General features: G+C 40.4%; 1 protein-coding gene across 2 annotated transcripts in view; it reads left to right on the top strand.

Moving 5' to 3' along the window:
- The window catches only part of LOC126203815 (elongator complex protein 4), a 55,591-nt gene that overhangs the window by 12,182 nt on the left and 22,790 nt on the right, over window positions 1-20,619 (top strand). For both annotated transcript variants that reach the window (XR_007540379.1, XM_049938184.1), the window contains exons 5-6: window positions 618-871; window positions 12,743-12,952. Coding sequence is in view for 1 of the 2 variants with exons in the window: in XM_049938184.1 (XP_049794141.1) it covers window positions 618-871; window positions 12,743-12,952 (464 nt within the window). In the remaining variant the exon portion in view is untranslated. The remainder of the gene's footprint in view (window positions 1-617; window positions 872-12,742; window positions 12,953-20,619) is intronic.

Below are 20,619 nucleotides of genomic sequence, written 5' to 3'. Positions count from 1 at the left end.
AAAACAGTAGTTCGCCTCATTGATTAAGTTCTGAGGTGCTCAACATCAAATTTTACACACACACACACAATCACAATATATGCTTCTATACTTCATTGAATATGTTAACTTGCAATATTATATAAAGTGTGTGGGTGGCCGGCCGGCCGGGTGGGTGGCTGAGTGGGTGGCCGAGCGCGCATGAGCATGCGCATACATGCGTGCGCATGTGTTTCCCTGTTAAGCTAGTTTAGAATTGAGTTAAGCCTGTGATGGGGTTTAATCATGGAAGTGCTTGTATAGTTGTATATTGGATTTACAACATTTTGACATATTTCATGTGAGAATTACTGTACATGTGATTCATAAAACAAGCAGGGAACTAAAATACTAAAAGTACAGATGTTATCCATTACTCGGCTTGTATCACTTTTCACATTTATTTCAGTGGTTCATTCAAACTGTTCTGATCTTTTGTTAACACTGTACTTTCAGATTTTTATCAAACATCAGGGTCCAGAATTCATTTTGCTTATTTGTACCACTGCATGAATTTTTTATTTTATATTATTTGATGATCATCCTATACTTTCCTTATAGCTTGATGTGTTTTGGAATATGGATCTCCTAATCTGCAGGTCACTTTGCTGAAGCTGACTATGGGCAACTGCTTGAATTCATCCGTGACCATGTTGAAGAAGGAGGGTTCTCTGTACATGTGAATCCTGAACATCGAAGTATTTTAAGGGTGGGTGTGACTAGCATAGGTTCTCCACTGTGGGGGCCTGTGGAAGATATCAGTGACTTGTGCCACTTTCTGTATTGCCTTCGTTCACTTATCCGTTCTGCATTTGGTGTCTGCTTATTGACACTGCCATGGCATCTGTTTGAGGTAGGTTCTACCCACTGGATTTTAGAAAGAAAGTTAGAATATGTTAGAAAACTTTCTGTTTTAGTTTGTGGACATAGTTTCATAAGCAACCTAACTAATATTTATTATGGTAGTATAATTGTCCTTTTACAACCAAATAAAATTATGTGAAACTTTAGATTTCAGTAGATCTGTTGAATATCTCCTCTGTATGTGATATGGAAAGCAGAAAGGAGCCCGTTGTCCACAATATTGGTTTTCGAGCTGTTATAATTTTTACGTCTAGCATTAAATTCTGAACATTTTATAAAAGAAGCAGATTTCTATCTCTATATTTTAGAGCGGAGATGCTGAGTCGCGATAGGTACAACAAAAAACACTCGGAGTACCACTGTCCACCACCTCTACAACAACCTGCAGACCTCCTCCACGTTCCCTCATAGCTGACAAACCCTGTCTCGTAGACCTGCTACACTTACCCCACCCTCCAAAACTCCCTTCCACCACCTCACAGAACCCAGAACCTAAACAGACACACAACACAGTCATGAACCTTTCCTCCAGAAGCCTTTGTCCCACAGAAATATCATTCCTTTCCAAAGGCCTCACCTTTTTCCCACTCCCAAATTCAATCATGCAGGACTAGTTAAAGACCTTCTCTCCTTCTCCCTGTCCCTACAGTGGAAACACACTTTTTCGCCACCAACCTGACCAATCAGACTCAACCAAACACCAATATCGAACCTTGCCTAACTCAGTTCACTCCTCTATCCAATCATGATTCACCCCCACTGCCTCCAAACCACCCCCTGTTAACTTCACAGAATTTCTTAACCTCGAACCTTGCCTCACCATCATTTCCCAAATCCCTCAACATGCAAACTGACCTTACATCCACAGAAAGAACCACAGTCCACCATCTTAAAAGTAATCCTGACCTGACAATCCTACATGCAGACAAAGGCTCCACCACTGTTGTTTTGAACCACAAGGATTACGTGGCAGAAGGACTCTGTCAGCTGTTGGATATTTCCAGCTACAAACCTTGCCACTCCAGCAGGACCTCCAGTCACTACTCAAATCCTTAGGCCAATCCCAGAACCTCTCCCCAGAGTCCGTCTCTCTACTTAACCCTACCAGCCCCCACACTCCCACCTTCTACATGCTTTCTAAAGTCCATAAACCCAACCACCCAGGACGCCCCATTGTGGCCGGTTACTGTGTCCCCACTGAGAGAATCTCTGCTGTCATAGATCAACACCTTCAACCTATTACCCGGAACTTGTCCTCCTACATATAATATACTAACCATTTCCACCACCGACTCTCCAGTTCCTGTCCCTTTACCACATAGTGCCCTGCTTGTCACTATTGATGTCAGCTCCCTGTACACTAACATTCCTAATGCCCATGGCCTTACTGCTATCGAACACTACCTTTCCAGATGCCCTATGGATTCCAAACCAACAACCTCCTTCCTAGTCACCATGATCAACTATATCCTTGCCCACAATTACTTCTCCTTTGAAGGCATTACCTACAAACAAATCCAGGATACGGCACCGTCCTATGCCAACCTATTCATGGGCCATCTAGAGGAATCCTTCCTAAAAACCCAGAATCCTAAACTTCTCACCTGGTTCAAATTCAGTGATGACATATTTGCTATCTGGGTTGAAGGTGAGGACACCCTATGCACATTCCTCCAGAACTTAAAAAACTTCCCTCCCATTTGCTTCACCTGGTCCTACTCAACCCAATAAGCCACCTTCCTAGATGTTGACCTCCACCTCAGACATGGCTACATCAGTACCTCCATCCATATCAAACCTACTAACCACCAGCAATACCTCCACTTTTACAGATGCCACCCATTCCATACCAGGAAGTCCCTTCCCTAAAGCCTAGCCACCCATGGTCATCGCATCTTCAGTCAAAAGCAGTCCCTCTCAAAATATACTGGGGGTCTCACTGAAGCCTTCACTGGCCTTAATTATCCTCCCAACCTTGTACAAAAACAAATCTCCTGTGCCTTATCTTCCCAGTCTCCCACCACCTCCCCAAGTCCCACAGTCCGGCCACAGAGGAGCATTCCTCTTCTAACTCAGTACCATCCGGACCTGGAGCAAGTGAGTTACATTCTGTGCCAGGGTTTCGATTACCTCTCGTTGTGCCTGAAATGAGAAATGTCCTGCCCACTATCCTTCCCACCTCTCCTACAGTGGTATTCCACTGTCTACTGAACCTACACAATATACTCGTCCATCCTTACACAGCCCCTGCTCCCAATCCCTTATCTCATGGCTCATACCCCTGTAATTGACCTAGATGCAAGACCTGTCCCATACATCCTCCTACCTCGATTATGTGACATGGCGGCTGCAGTGTAACACGTGTTAAGTTCGGCTCGCGAAATTTAGTCGAATTCGAAGGTGTTCTCGCAGGTGGTGTTGTCTAGTACAAGTGGAAATCGTGTAAACAACAGTGTTCTGTGCAGTAGTGCTATTTTTTTTTCTGTGCTCCGCCAATATCTTCGAGAAAATGGTAAACAGAAGAGTCAACAACAGCGCGTCCAGCAGCGGGGAAGCAGCAGGTGCGGCGGGCTCGCTCTTGGCGGAAGGTGCGGCCGCGGCTCCCGGCATAGCGGAGCTGGTCCGCTCTGAGGTAAACGCTGCGCTTCGCAATAAAAACAATCTCGATCTGATAGCAGGCACTATATCAGATACTGTAACGGCAGCAGTATTGGCCAAAATGCGTGAAACTGTTGAGGCCAATACTGCCGAAATTACAGCACTAAAAAAGTCTGTGTCTGAATACGAGAAAAAGGCACGAGAGTTGGAAGTGAAACTATCTGCCGCAACTGACGAACTAGAACAGTACCAAAGGCGAAATAGTCTACGACTGTTTGGAGTAGTAGAAAATAAAGAAGAAGACACGGACAACCTGCTTATACAGGTTGCGCGTGAAAAATTAGGAGTTGAAGTGACCAAGGCAGACATTGACAGGAGCCATCGGGTGGGACGAAAACTACCAGGTGCCACCAAACCTCGTCCAATAATAATTAAATTTATCTCGTACCGAAAAAGGGCAGAGATCTTTACCCAGAAGAAGAAGTTAGCAAGGACAGGGCTTACAATAAGGGAAGATCTGACACACGAACGGCTAAAGATTTTAAACAGTGCCATATCCCATTTCGGTCTTCAGAATGTGTGGACTCAGGATGGCAGAGTAATCATTAAGACAGCAGCTGGAAAGAAGACAGTCACAAGCATGACAGAACTGAATAGTATTAAGTGAAGCTACTCGAGCCAAAAGTGCAAACTTAACACCATTTGCAAATTGTAACAGCCCTATACTCAGATATAGTCTTGTAATTTTATTAATTTTTTAATTATACCCATATTTGTACCTTCAACTAATTGTTTTTGTAACTGTATTAACTTTTCACTATTTTTTTGTGTCTGTAGCTCTAACCATTACTTAATTTTAGTTACTGCTAATACTTTTTTCATTTTCTCAGTTTATTCTCTTCCGTTCTGAATTAGTTCTAATTGCAATTATTAGTCTCTCCTTTAGTTCATTAATCACCCATCTCTTCGGTTTAAATTGTTCGTAACAAAAATCACTATCAGTATCACTTTAGCAAATTTCAATCTAATTGTAGCTTCCTACGATAATCACTACCAGCATCACTTTAGTAAATTTCAATTTAATTCTAGCTTCCTACGATAATCTATTAATTATTAAGCTTACTTCTCTCTGCTGGCAGCATCGGCCTCTTAAATCACTCCCTTTTCCCTTATTTCCACCCTAAGCTGTTTCAAATACGCTAATTACATTTCTCCTCGTACGACAGAGGATACACAGTGACACACAGCCGTCACTGTTTTGGTCATATTCTCCTTGCACCGAATACCACTAATCCATTTTCTATACTCCCGCAACCTCAGGAAATCTCTAGCAGTCGCCTTTCTTTCGGCACTCGCGGTGTCACACACAGGGCGCGCAAAATCTCGGACACCCCTGTGTTATGTCACTTGGCGGAAGCAGCGGCCAGTGCCCCTCGCGGCAGGTAGTGCCTAACAAAGGGACAAACCAGTCTGCCACCCTACTTCAGGCTGCTCAGCGGAACGCGTCAGAGCTTTTAGCAGCTCACTGCAACATCCAGTCTTTACCTGCACATTACGAAGAACTTAGACTCCTCTTCAACCAACTAAACTACCACGTAATCCTCTTATCCGAAACGTGGTTGAAACCACACATATCCTCTGCATCTATTCATCTCCCAGGGTACACATTTCTTAGGGCAGACAGATCAAAAAAGCGAGGTGGCGGCGTCGGCGCGTATATACGAACAGATCTCAAAGCGAAAGTCTTATGTACGTCAAATCCTGCTGAAGAAAAAGAGGCTGAATTCATGTTCATTGAAATAAATATACAAAGTCGGAAATTCTTGACTGGCGTCGTGTACAAGCCGCCAAAAATAAGCTCAATGAGTTCCTTCCAGTCGGAATTACATTCACTTCAGTGTCAATACGAACATGTCATCGTAATGGGTGACTTGAACATAGACCTGCTAAGAGACACTCCCTCCGCAATAAACCTAAGAAGACTGTTTAGTTGCAATAGCATGAACATTCTTCCATTACAACCTACACACCATACGGCGCACAGTCATACTCTTATAGACGTAATCGCAACGAAACAGACTGACAAAGTAAGAGATGTTGGTCAAACATCGGCCCCTGGCCTCTCAGCACATGATGTAATATTCCTGGCCTACTCTGTGCAGCCCCCAAGGATCAAATCGCGTTACATAACTTGTAGGAACATGAAACGTATTGACCTTGACGCTCTAACAGCCGATTGCTCAGAAATCTCATGGCATCAAATAACCAGAAAACCCACAATCGACGGCAAAATTAATGAACTTGGTGATAAACTCACTGCCCTCTATGACAAACATGCACCTGTGCGCACAATCCGTGTAAGAAAATCTCCTGCTCCATGGCTGACAGCTGAATTACGTCAAATGATGACTAATAGGGATGCTGCCCACAGGCGTTTCAAGGCAGATCCGAAACCCGAGCGTTTCGAAGAATATAGAAAGCTACGGAACAGAGTGAAACAATGCATTCGCAATGCTAAAATCAGGCACGCTCGCTCCCTTGTATGCAGCGATCTGACGCCCACGACTCTATGGAAGAATCTCCGTAGCTTGGGGGTCGGAAAGGCAAAATCGGAAACCACTTTTCATGTGTCAGCTAACGAATTAAATGAATTCTTCTCTGCACCTCTGAATACCAGCACAGCTGATAATTACCGTCCACAAGAATCCCTAAACAGGATAACTAACAACGATACCTTCCATCTAAAACATGTAACAACAAATACGGCAAGAAAAGCAATAATGAGAATCTCTTCTGATGCAATAGGCAACGACAGTATCGGTATAACCATGATTAAGAATGTTGCCGATATCTTAGTGCCTGTCTTAACTGACATATTTAATTTTTCCCTCGTGAACGGAATATATCCCACTGCATGGAAAAGAAGCCTAATTCGACCCATCCCTAAGATCGAAAACCCGCAACTGCCTAGTGATTACCGACCAATTAGCATACTGCCTGCTGTTTCCAAAGCACTTGAATATATTGTTCATGACCAAATCACTGAACACTTGCATGAATTCAGCCTATATGACAAATTTCAATCCGGTTTCCGTAAACATCACAGCACAAACACTGCTCTAATTAAAGTAACTGATGACCTGAAATATGCCATCGACAATCGAAAGGCAACAATATTGACGCTACTGGACTTCAGCAAAGCTTTTGACACTGTTAACTTTGACATAATGCTCAGAAAAATGCAACAGCTTAATTTCTCTGAAAGTGCAATGAGATGGTTTGAAAGCTACTTAAAAGACAGACAGCAATGTGTTGTCTGCGTAAATGAAAAATCTTCCTGGAAACATGTTTCCTCGGGAGTGCCACAAGGATCAGTCTTAGGACCACTTTTGTTTTCTTTATATGTCAACGATATTTCATCGGTTCTGTCCTCCTGTAAATATCATTTCTATGCCGACGACCTCCAGCTCTACCTAAGCGTCAGACCTGAAGATGTAAACACTGCAATCGCTCAGATGAACGATGATCTGTCTTCAGTAGTGACATGGGCGAAAAACCTGGGGCTTAAACTAAATGCAAAAAAGACGCAAGTAATCTTAATAGCCCATCAGAAATTAATAGGTTCAGATTTCCGCGAACGGCTACCTCCTATTCTGCTCGACGGTACTCCAATACCATATCAGAAAACAGTGAAGAACTTGGGTGTAACTTTGGATGAGCATCTCAACTGGGCGGAGAATACAGTCGCAGTGTGCCGAAAGACGTCTGCTTGTCTCTATGCTCTCAAAAAGTTTCGGAACATATTTCCACAGGACTTGAAACGCCAGCTCGTGCAAGCACTCGTTCTACCGAACCTCCACTATTGTGATGTGATTCAACAAGGCATGAGCAGTGAAAACAAAAGACGGCTAGAGCTAACCATGAATGCCTGTGTGCGTTACACCTGCAACGTTCGCCGATACGATCATGTTAGTGCTTCATACTCCCAGCTAGGGTGGCTGCGGCCGGACAAATTGCGCGACTACCACACTCTATGTCTACTCCACCGACTCCTCGAGGCGCAAACACCCCAGTACCTTGCTTCAGAGATTAAAAACCTGTCATGTCATCACAATCGAAACACGAGGTCACTCTTATTTGGTATCCTAACTGTGCCCACTCACAAAACAAAAACTTTTGCAAACTCCTTCTCAGTTGCCGCTGTCCGCCTCTGGAACAAACTGCCCCTTACCTTGCGCAAAATTCAATCTCCTGCTGCTTTTAAGAAGAAGTTGAAGCATTTCCTACTATCATCCTCATAAAGTTCTCCACAAAATTAATGTACAAGGACAATCCCATCATCTGTCAAATAGCAAAGCTAGCGTCTCCTATGTTGCTCCTGAGATGCCTTCCTCTTCATCTATCTCTATTAGCCACGCAATATTCTTTTCCTTTATATTTCCTTAATTATGTTTCATCATGTCTCTCTATTCTTCTCCTCCCTTCACCATGAGTCTCCCTCATACTCCCTGCTGCCAGCACTCCTATCTCAAATCTGTCTGTTCAATAATGTCTAATTATAACAGTACTTGTGATCTAAGAATATAAACTCTATATGTATGTATTTTTCCAGGTGTACCTTTCAAATTGTTTATTTCACTTTTTGTACTAGATGTAGTTTAACATGCCTACTAAAACATATGAATGTAAAATAAGTAGAATGCCTGGTTAGATGTAAGAGAGGGCCTGATGGCCCTAATCTTGCCAGGTTAAATAAATCAATAAATAAAATAAATAAAATAAAAATACCACCACATACTCCAGTCTGGTTACTAACATCACCTATCCCATCAAAGGCAGGGCTACCTGTGAAACCAGTCATGTGATTTATAAGCTAAGCTGCAACCACTGTGCTGTATTCTATGTAGGCATGACAACCAACAAGCTGTCTGTCCTCATGAATGGCCACTGACAAACTGTGGCCATAAAACAAGTGGACCACCCTGTTGCTGAACAGGCTGCCAAACATGATATCCCTCATCTCAATTACTGCTTCACTGCCTGTGCCATATGGATCCTTCCCACCAACACCAGCTTTTCTGAATTATGCAGGTGGGAGCTTTCCCTGCAATACTCCCTGTTCCGATTTCAGCACTACACAGCCGTCATTTCACTGCCACACCCAGTCTTTGAATTTCTCTATATTTCTCTCCTTTCCGCTAATTAACCCCCCCCCCCCACCCCCCACGTTCTCTCCTGCCCTCCATCTAAACTGCAGCACTTCACTGTCCGCCACCCCCACCATACTATCCTTCACCCTCCACACCCCAGCCTCCTGCTTACCCCCACCCAGTCGCCACTCACATCATGCACTGGTGCTACTGCTCATTTCAGTTGTCTGAGACTGCACACATGTGTGCAAGTTGCGTTTGTGTGAGTGTGTGTGCGTGCATGTGTGTATGTGTGACGATTGCTGACAAAGGCCTTTATGGCCGAAAGCTGTAATTGTGTGAATCTTTTTGCTGCTCCTACTGTGACTCTATGTTTGAGTGAGTTATAAGAAGCTGAATACTGGTGATAGAAAATAGATGCTTTGAGATAAAGCATTTTAAAGTTTCACTTTATTACCATTATTTAATTTGACATATTTAAGACACATATTCTGCATATTTATTGCCCTTAAAATGGCCTTTGTCAAATGTTAGACCGAGCGAGGTGGCGCTGTGGTTAGACACTGGACTCGCATTTGCGAGGACGACAGTTCAATCCCGCGTCCGGCCATCCTGATTTAGGTTTTCCGTGATTTCCCTAAATCGCTCCAGGCGAATGCCGGGATGGTTCCTTTCAAAGGGCACGGCCGACTTCCTTCCCCGTCCTTCCCTAATCCGATGAGCTCGCTGTGTGGTCTCCTTCCCCAAACAACCCAACCCCAACCCCAACCCCATACAATCTCAATCTCAAATGTTAGACTTTTTTACGTCAAAATTACACGTCACATTGTTAATGCCTTCACACCAATAACACATCATAGTGTGCAAGAATTAAAAACCAAATAAACTGCCCCCAAAATGAGAAAAATCAGCATAGCCTGCACAGCCCCCGTTATCTTTCTTTTTTGCAAAAGATTGGTATTTTTACCTTGTGCTAAGGTATCTTTTAGATGAGATTTCAATTTTTAACCCATTAATGGGCCTGAAACCAACTAAAATTTTGAATTCAAACAACCCCCTAAAACAGATTGTTGAGATACAATATTTTATAGTGGCAAAGATTTGATTTTGTGCTTCTAAAATACTTGTGTCTAAAGGAATTAAAGATTATTCATAAACAGCTGTTTCACCTCTTCTTCTTCAGTTCTGGAATATTTGGCTGTTAAGGTGGTTCTTTAGGATCCTCGTTATCACTGACTTGAGGTTCTGGTTCATGTTCTAGTTCTACTTGAAGACACATAATGTCTTTTTGTTGCTTTTTGCAGTTAGTCCTCATATTTCAAAATGTTAGTCTGTTTGTTGTTTTGTCATTCCTGCTGGATCTATTTACTCTGGGAAAGATGTGGTGCACATATTTATTTCCATCAATGTCTCATTTTGTCATGTACACTAACTTTGCAGCTAACGTTGAACTCAAGGTGGGTATAATTAGCTATGTGGTACTTTGTTAGCAGTACTGTTCTTCAATATATTTATCCAGTCATATGTACTCACAGAAACTTCATCTTTTTCTTTTGTAGAGTTAACATGTGTTTACTGTTTTATCCATCTTCAGCTACTGTAGTTGTATACATTGAAATAATCAGCAACCAGTTAGTTGCATGAAAAAAAAAAAAAAAAAAAAACGAAAGTATTTCCTTAACTGGTTTAGGCACGTAGAGCTCTTCCTCAGGTTATAACTATCACATTAATTATGAGTGTCAATAATAGTTTAAGGACATAAAATTTCTTTTTTGCAGATGGTTGCTGATTATCTCAATATTAATGTGATGTAGATGTAGGTTTTTATTGCTGCAGTGACGTCAGATGTCCTCTGGCAATTTAGGGCTGCAAGCTGTAAATTGGTATCATCTGTAGCTATTTATAACTCTCATATAAAAAGAGATCTCTTGTCTTATTCTGCATTATTGTATTCACAAAATTTTCCTCTTTCATACAAATCTTCTGAGCTCCTTAAAATGCCTATAAAATTTAGGAGGTACTATGGACCTTGAGCCGGATAGTCAACATATGGTGTTTAGCATAGAGGCAGGTTCCTGACACAGCTGCTGTCTACAACTGATCCTGTTTCAGGCTAACTGCTTAGTAGTCCACTTCATCCAGTATTTTCATTCTTTTCCTTCCTATTTTCTTCTGTCCTTCAACTCTTATGTTTGATAGCTGTTTGATTTCCTTTTCCTTGTGAGTATGTGTCCCATGGAGCTTGCTTTTCTTTTCTTAACAGGGGTTAAGAGAATCCTGTGTTCCTTTACCCTATCCATTTCTTCATTGTTCTTCGCCCATTTTTATTTCTCCATTCTCCTCCAAATACACATGTCAAATGCCACAATTTTTTACTCTTTCTCTCTTCTTCAATTTCCAGCTTTCACAGTCATAGCAAAAAACACTCCACTCCACTCATCACCTTAGATATCTTTGTGTTGATTCCCATTCCATACTTTTGCAATATTTCATCAAGTCTAAATAATTTTCTTGGAAGATATATTGTTTTGTCTCCAAGCAGTGCCTTATCGTCAGCAGATCTGATGACACTGGTGTCATGGCCTCCTAATCTTACTCCTTCCCTCTCTACTTCTAGTGGCTGCATTATCAAGTCTTTGATTTATGTGGTAAACAAATATGATGAAAGACAACCACCATGTCTTACTACTTCTTCGATTTCAGACCAGTTTTAATGGAAACTACTATCAATAGTGGTGTCTTGTCAATCATACCATGTACACATTGCTGGTTCTCTGTAACATTCAAAGCTGTGTGCATCTTTTCTAGCAGGAAGCATGGTCTTACCATTTCATTTAAGAATGTGTGATCAACATGGTTCACAGTCCTTTATTTGTGGTAAGAAGAGGTTATACATGGAACTGTCGTATGCAGTCAAGTTGCACAAAAAGAATGTGAACACTTTGCTGAAGTTGATAAAATATGAATTTGGAAATTATCCGTCTAATAGCTAATAGTAGAGTCTGTGTAATTACTCATGAAATGAGCAGACAAATCAGTATCGTTATCCTTAGTCAGCAGTATCCATTGGCAGGCTATATTATTACTTGAACAATTAGTAACACTGTTGTGAACTTGAGCATTAGTGCCTGGAGACAGTGATCTCGCACGTGTGATGAAGGCTGCGGCCAAAAGCTACATGTGAGTGTCTGTTAATCGTGCCTGTCTGCAATTTAATGTGCCTTACTATAAATAGTAAGCAGCAATCTATCTTTTCCTACATTGTTGATATTCCTACCTGGAGTTTCCATTGTTTGATTACTTAGACAAATGTAATCCCAAAATATCATTTCTCTACAGTAATTGTTTTTTGATATTGTGATTTTTTTCCACCAGTAAACAAAAGTTGAGGTGTGTGCAAGCTTTTGGAGCCAGTTGCACCTCCTCCTGATTGTAGAATTGAATGGGGAGGAAGAGGGATAAAGAAAAGGATTGGTGAAGTGTAGGAAATGGTGATAGTAATGGAAAAGTCGCCCAGAAACTCGGGTCAGGGGAGAGTTACCAGATGGGATGAGAAGGGAAGATTGATTGTTGGAAACTGAAAACCTGTGACCATATAAGTGGAAGATGGGTAAAACACATGATAGAGGTTACTGACAAAACATAGTGCTGTACTTAATAAGATCAGAAAGCAACTAATTATACGTGGTAGAAGTGGGGAGGAAATAGACAGGTTAAAAAATAAAAGATACAGAGCACTAAAAGGGAGTGAAGAAAGAAATTGTTACTGAGAAGAAATGCTGAGACCGAAGATATCAACATTAATTAAAGCCATGTGGGGTGCGAGAACAGAGGACATGTTGTAATGCCAGTTCCCACCTGTGGGGTTCTGAGGAACTGGTGTGAGGGAAGAATCCAGTTGGCACATGTGGTGAAACAGCCACTGAGGTCACAACTGTCATATTGTAGAGCACACTTTACAAGATATTGTGTGTTTCTAGTATACACCCCCTGTCTGTGGCCATTCCTTCTAATTGATAACATGTTGGTAGTCACAACAGTGTAAAAGTTTATTGTAAACATGTCTGTCACACTGATAGTTTATGTGCAACTGCTATTTGTTTTTTTTTCAGCCAGTTTCTGGTGCAGTGGAGAGATTTGAACATTTGGTGGACTATGTAGTTAGACTGGAGGCATGGGAAGGTGATGTTTTACCTGCTCTACGTGATTACAATGGCTTACTTCACCTTCGTAAGCTTCCAGCCATCAACACACTTGCTCCACATATACCTGAAAGCCTGGATCTTGCCTTCCGTTTACGGCGTAAGAAGTTTGTGATACAGGTAACTCTCAAAATACCGGACACTTAACAGTTTACGCATTCTTAGGTTTCTATCCTTTCTGCAAGTATTTTGAACCCTCCCTGGAATGTGAGTGGGGGCAATTTTGTAGTGGCTAGAAAAGACTGAGAGGCAGTAGCTAGTTGAGTTGCTGTCAGTTTATAATGCATGCTCAGATGATGCCATCTAAAGTGTGCCACATGGGAAAGACATAGGTCAGGGTTCAAACTGTAGTTAGCACAAATTTCTTAAATCCTAGTGAATATCTGACCCAGCACATAAATAAGAAATTGTATTCTCTGCATGTATTTCTGTCTGTTGTTCACTCTGCAATAAATTTGAGAGCTTCAAGGTGGCAAAATCATGTATGACTCATACCAATAGGTGAGATATTTAATATCCTGTATTTGGCAGTAATATGGCATCTAGATTCATGACAGTAAAATATTATTCATTCTGTGAGGCAAAGGGATGAACTTATATTCAAGTAGAGAAAAGTGATTCATTTTGAGCACACAAAGTATGAATCACAATTATTTTATGTTGTGACAGGTGTTTCATATAGGGTATCAAGTGAAATTTGTGACTGGATTGAGGAAATTTTGGTAGGGTGGACATAGAATGTTATCTTGGATGGAGAATCATTTTTAGATGTAGAAGAAACTTCACGTTTGCCCCAGAGAAGTGATTTGGAGCTGATGCTGTTCATATTGTATATCAATGGCCCTGCAAACAGTATTAATAGTAAGCTCAGACTTTTTGCAGATGGTGCAGTTATCTTTGATTAAGTATTGTCTCAAAGAAGCTGCATAAATATTCAGTCAGATCCTGATAAAATTTCATAGCGATGCAAAGATTGGCAACTTTCTTTAAATGTTCAGAAATATGATATAATGCATTTCACAAAATGAAAAAAATGTATTATCCTATGACTATAATATCAGTGAGTCATTATTGGAATCGGCCAGCTCATACAAATACATGGATGTAAAGCACTGTAGGGATATGAAACAGAATGATCACATGGCTCAGTTATGGATAAAGCAAGTGGCATACTTTGGTTTATTGGTAGAATACTGGGGAAGTGCAATCAGTCTACAAAGGAGGTTGCCTACAAATCACTCATGTGAGTGGTTCCAGAGTATTGCTCGTGTTGGGGGCCTGTACCAAATACGACTTACAGGGGATAGGGGATACTGAACATATACACGGAAGGGCAACACGAATGTTAACAGGTCTATTTGATCCATGGCAAAGTGTCACACAGAGATTGAAGAAACTGAACTGGAAGACTCTTGAAGATAAACATAAAGTATCCCAAGAAAGTCTGTTAACAGAGTTTCAAGAATTGGCTTTAAATGACGATGCTGGGAATATATTACAACCCCCTATGTATCACTGATACAGGGATTGTGAGAACAAGATTTTCAATCGGTCATTCTTCCCCTCTCCGTACGTGAACGGAACAGGAAGAAACCCCAATAACTGGTACAGTGGTCTGTCCCATCTACCATGCACCTCACAGTGGTTTTCAGATCACAAATGTTGATGTAGGTGTAGATGTAGATGAAGATGTGTAGGATACAACACAGTAAATGATAAAAAAATTTGTTATTCATTGTATTACCACAATAATAACAGTTTTAAAATTACACAGATTATTTTATTATTGCTATCATTGTAGTACATTCGTTTATGTAACCACCAATAACAACATTTTTGTTTTGGTGAATTTATCACCAATTGAAATTCATTCAAAGCTGATGATGTTTTTAAGGAATCACATTCTCCATTTTCATTTGTTGAAGTATAGACACTTAAGCACAAACATGGTTGAACTTACCCTGAAGATGGTACAAGTGAAAGACATCTTGAAACTGCTACCTCACTGTAAACATTGAGAAACTACTGAATATTCGTCTGAATGATTGACGACTTAATTATAAAATAGCTGATGTCATAGGCATATAAACAAAAGATTCCATTACATTATACGTAAAAAAATTATCTTAAGAAAATAGTGTGCCAGAAGGATGCTGAAGTTCTTGAATGTAAACTTAAAGCAAATGCAAATACAGTGAAACCTCTTTATAACATTCCTCCATATAATGTTTTCCTCTATATTACGTCTGTTTTTTTCGGTCCCGTCTAAAAGCCCATATAAACAGTGTTAAACTTTCCTCTTTACTGAGTTTCCTCTATATTACAATTTCCTCCATGTAACACTCATATTTTTGGAACCCTGGTCAATTATTTACCTCTTTATAACGTTTAAGTGACTGGATGTAGACACACAGTTTTCCGCTCTGTGGATTCACAATTTGCACTGGCTCAGAAAGCTCGCACTCAGCGTGTTTCATATGTCAGTGGCAGAACCTGGTCACATGACATGTGACGCACATTCTGCTTGCTATCTTTTTGGTGCTATTTCAGTTGATGCTTTGTATTCGTAGCGTGTTGTGTGAGCTGAGCAGCAAACAGTTTGTGTGTCTAGTGAGAGTGTGTCTTCGATATAACTTATTTTTTAAGCTTTCATCAGTGGACATGAGTGAAAAGTGGAAGAATATTTCTCTGGAAGAGAAGTTTTGTGTTGTTAAAAAGTGGAGGTATCTCCTGGTGTGAGTCACGTGGAGCTAGTGAAGCAATTTGAACTGGCCCCCTCAACACTCAACACTACTATGAAAAACAGTTCGTCGGTCATGGAAGGGTTTGAGAACTGTGGAAATTCTAAACGTATGCGTGTGAAACCATCGTCTTACGACGAAATGAGGGAAGTTTTATTAACTTGGTTTCAGCAAGCACACACTGCAAACATTCCTATAAACTGAACTATTCTCAAGGAGAAGGTGCTTCAAATATCACTTCAGGTAGGAATGGAAAATTTTAAGGCGTCCAATGGATGGATTGATAAATTTTGACATCATCATGGCGTTGTATACAAAGTGGAATGTGGAGAAAGTAAAAGTGTGGACGAACCAACTGTAACTCAGTGGATGCAGACTCTCGCAATCTGATACATGGCAACAAACTGCGTGACATTTATCACACTGATGAGACGGCATGTTTTTCAGTTTAATGCTGGATAAGACATTTACTTTTCATGGGCAAAATTGCCGTGGTGGTAAGAAGAGCAAGGAATGTCTTAACGTTTTGTTGTGTACAAACGCCGATGGCAGTGAAAAATATACAAACAATGCGAAGGCATGGATGACAAGTGACATATTTTTACGTGTTCTCAGAGAATTTGACGTCAAAATGGGGAGTGCTGCAAGGAAAGTGCTGCTGTTTGTGGATAGATGTGCAGCACATCCACCAGACGTATCCTTTCTGAGAAATGTGTAAGTAATTTTCCTGCCACCCAACTGCATCAGCCAACTGCAACCTTTGGACTTGGGAATAATACACGCCCTTAAGGTTAAATATAGAACAGCCCTTGTAAAAAAGGCCTTGAATTTGATGGACCAAAGAAAACCAGGAAGCCAGCAGAGCTCACAACTGACGCTGAATATTTTACAGGCAATGAATTTAACTATGTACTCGTGGAGGGAAGTCAGTGCTGAATCTATTAAAAACTGTTTCACAAAAACGGATTCTGTGAGAATGAGATGGCAGCTCCTGTGGAAGATGTTGCAAGTGATTTGCAAGAGTTTCAGGAATTAATAGGCAGTGATTCTGTCACTTTTGAGGACTTTGTGGCTGTGGATGACAACATTGCAACCACAGGAGTACAAAGTATTGAGGAGCTGACTGCAGAGAGAAGCTTGGAGAATAATAGTGGTAGTGAAAGTGACAGTGACAAGGAAGGTGACCCTGTGCCCTCATATACTAAGGCGGCTGAAGCCTTTGAAACATTCAGGAGATATATGATGGGCCATAGACTTGAGGACAAAACAAGCAAGAAATGATTGCCATAGAGTCAAGGAGAAATAGAAAACAAACATGCTTGCTTGAATTTTTTAAAAATTATAGGTATGTGATTTTCAGATTACATAGGTTCCTAGAGTTTTGTGCAAATTTAAGTTCCATTTTATAATTTAATTATTAAAGTAATTTTTTGTAACTAATTCTTTTTTAATCTGTACCTCTTACTGTGTTTTTATGTAATATGTGCAGTATATCATAAAATTTGGCTCGTATTCTATAATTGGGTCAACTGAAGAATGGGATACCACCTGTCAGCTTTGGACAGTGATGTCATATCTTAAGAATCTGTTATAACATTTTACAGTACAAACTGATCGATTTACTTTCACCCATCCACCTACCGGGCCCCATGTTTTAATTACAAAAACTTATCATTTGATACATTGATCATTTGCAATGAATATCATATTACGGTATTGTTAAAATTTAAAATGTCATCTATGGCACCATTTGTCAAAGCTGATTAGTGGTATCCCTATCTTAAGTAATGCCCTATAAATATTATTTGGTAGCCTTCCTCTTTACAGTCTTTTCCTCTATACAGTGCTCAGAATTTGTGGTCCCTTGAAAAACGTTGTATAGAGGTTTCACTGTATGACTTTCTTAGCAACGTTTGGACCATTTTTAAAAAAATGAAACCTATTTTGTGCTCAACTTGTTGCTGTGGATGAGCTTATCAATCATTTCACACTATAAGTGAAACAAGAATAAAATCAAATCAGTGGGTGCAAGCTTTGGGGGGCGGGGGGTTCAGCAAGAAGAAAGGCAAAGTTGATTTCATCTGTTAGAAATATGATGGCCAATATTTTTTGGTATGAAAATTGCATTCCTCTGATTGATTACCTTGTGAAACTTATTAATATGTTTAATGCTATACAAGGCATATGGATCAGTTTGAAGAAAAACTACATGAGATCTGTAATTGAACAAAGGAAGAAACAATCTTTCACTTTTATTTGTCCTCATACAGTGTTGAAAGTAAACCATAACTGACTTACAACTGAAAGAAGGAAGCAAAATGTGAGTGCAAAAAAGTAAATAAAGTGAACATGAGGTGTTCTACTAAAACTGAAAATTGTGTTAATACTTCACATGCTATCAAATATATAACAGTAACAGAAATGTGCAAAGTATCTGAATATATGTCGTGTGATAGTTTGTGATAGGCTTACAACAAGTGTCTTTGAGGTTTTGCTTCCGTGTTTAGCAATTTCCACAAGGGATTGTTGCAGGTTATGCCCAGGTTCCAGCAAGACAAAGCCACAATGAATCTCCACTGTTTGTATAAACCTTAAGTTAGATGTCAATTTTACTTTTATTTTTAATTGAAATATTCTTGTTTGATTTCTTATCTTATTTTTTGTTTATGTTCCATAAATTTAGCATTTAAAAATTTAATCGATAGGGAATTAGACCAGTCATAATACTATATATTGTGTTTCCATGCATTTGATGTACTGAGAGCAGTAAATCAGAGAAACTTAGGGATACATTTGGGGAAGTGGTGAGAGAGACTAAGTGAAATAGTGACAACTGCTTCTGTATCTTGTTGTTTGAGGATTTCCCAGCATGATAACTGCTTGAAAAATTCTTGGATGTAATGTCACGTTGTATTATCTAAGCTGCACAATATTGCTGTCCTGCCTTGGACAGAGCGAGGAGGTGCAGTGGTTAGCATACTAGACTCACATTCAGGAGGAGGATGGTTCAAACCCATGTCCGGCCATCCTGATTTAGATGTTATGTGATTTGCCTAAATCACTTCATTCAAATTCTGGGATGGTTCCTTTGAAAGAGCACGGACAACTTACTTTGTCATCCTTCCCTAATCCGATGGAACCAATGACCTCGCTGTTTGGTCACCTCCCCGAAATCCACCAAGCAGCCAACCAACCTGCATTTGATTCCCCAACAGTATTATCTAACATAATTTGTTTACCTGCAGCCAACAGATTTTTAAGTACTGCCAGTGCTGGTTCCCATGTTACAATGAACTGAACACTTGTGTCTTTGTTAAATACATTGTTAGCTGTATGTATTTCAACTGCTTCTGAAATGAAAGACTCCCAGTACATTGAGATGGACATGTGGATTTTGGTCCCTGTAGTTCATACCATGTTCTGTATCAAGACCGTTTTAGTAACAGCAAATTTTTCTGGCTGAACTAGTCTTCTGTGATATATGTTTTCATCGCATCTTTCTTTAACAGTGCGACACTTCTGGCCAATGTATGATTTTCAACACTTAACACAAGATCTCTTAAATTCCTGGTCTCCTTAGACCTTGGTCATCTTTTACAGAACCCAGCATTGTTTGCACTTGAGACGTATGAGAGAAGACACATTTTATGGGGTGTTTCTTGGAGAGTCTGCTGATCTTGAAGATAAGACATTGAGAGCAGCCCAAATAAACAGAGAATTCCACTATGTAGGTTTTCCTGCCTTTTCTGGGCAGTGTGTCCTTCAAGGTCAGCAGGCTCATCAGGAAACTATGAATAAAATGCATTTTCTGTCATCCAATTTGAGTGCAAATGACACTGGTTTCAGTAAAAGAATACCTATGTCTAACAAGGAGAACCTGTCATACACTTAGGCAATACAGTAGAAACTTGGCAGGGTGCTTAGGTGCCAACACTCAATAGTTTCTGAGCAAATGATGGTCAAAGTTTTGATGCTACTTTATTAGTCTGCTCAAGCACCATGTATGCACATGAACTGGTAGTGCGGCAATTGGGCAAACCTTCGATTTAGGGGTAGCGCCTTTCAGTAGATATCAAAGGGTCCTAGGTTCAAAGCCAGCCACTGCTTAAATTTTGGGAGTTGGAGGCCCTTAAAAATGCATTAGATAGGATTTAAATCTGTGGTTATAGCTACTGCACTACAAACTCACTTGGAGAGCATTGATGAAGTTGCATCAAAACTTTGGCCATCATTTTCTCAGAAAATGATGAGTGTTGGCACCTAAGCCAACATAGGTGTTGAATCAGTGTATGACCTATGGGGAATCCTCTTGTAAGAAGACCAAGAGTATAAGAGATCCTGTGTTTATGTGGAAAATCATACACTGACCAGACATGTTACACTGTTAATGACAGATGCGATGAACAGAGATGTCTCGCAGAACTAGTTCAACCACAAGAATTTCGTGTTGGTGAACATTGTCCTGATACAGAACATGATATGAGTTATGAATAGACCATGATTGGCCTCCACATTCTGGAACTTTGTCATTAAAGAAGCAGTTGAAATACGTATAGCTAATAACTTAATTATTAGGGACAGAGGTTTTCAACTCTGCAAAATGTGGAAAGCAGTATTGGCGGCACTGAGGAATCATTGACCACAGGGAAATGATTTCATTAAGATAACACATTGAAGGAAGGACAGCTAAGCCACACACGTGGTCGGGTGCATGGATTGCTACAGAATTTTTCCAAGCCACGCATGTAGTCTGCAGCTTGCTTCTCTGACAGGAGGCTTTGAATGAAAATGTCCTCTCCAGTGAAGTTGCACCCCATCTCTCAGCACCTGTGCATTTCTCGGAAACTAATGTATAAATAGGCAAACCACAACAGCTGGCCAGAGTTGCACCTGCAGATGATGAGTAACTGCTTTCTGGAAATATTGTGGAGTTTTAGACAGTACAATCCGATGCTTGTCTGAGGACATTTCATGTACTTCAATGTTATTTACAGTGCACTTACAAAGATATTAGTGTAGTACAATGAAACAGTAATGGAGTCTTAC

Source organism: Schistocerca nitens, chromosome 9 (genome assembly GCF_023898315.1).
Source record: "Schistocerca nitens isolate TAMUIC-IGC-003100 chromosome 9, iqSchNite1.1, whole genome shotgun sequence".
In the NCBI taxonomy this organism is placed as follows: Eukaryota; Metazoa; Arthropoda; class Insecta; order Orthoptera; family Acrididae; genus Schistocerca; species Schistocerca nitens.
Note: the sequence above shows the minus strand (reverse complement) of the source record. Positions and strands in the feature narration are given on the sequence as shown.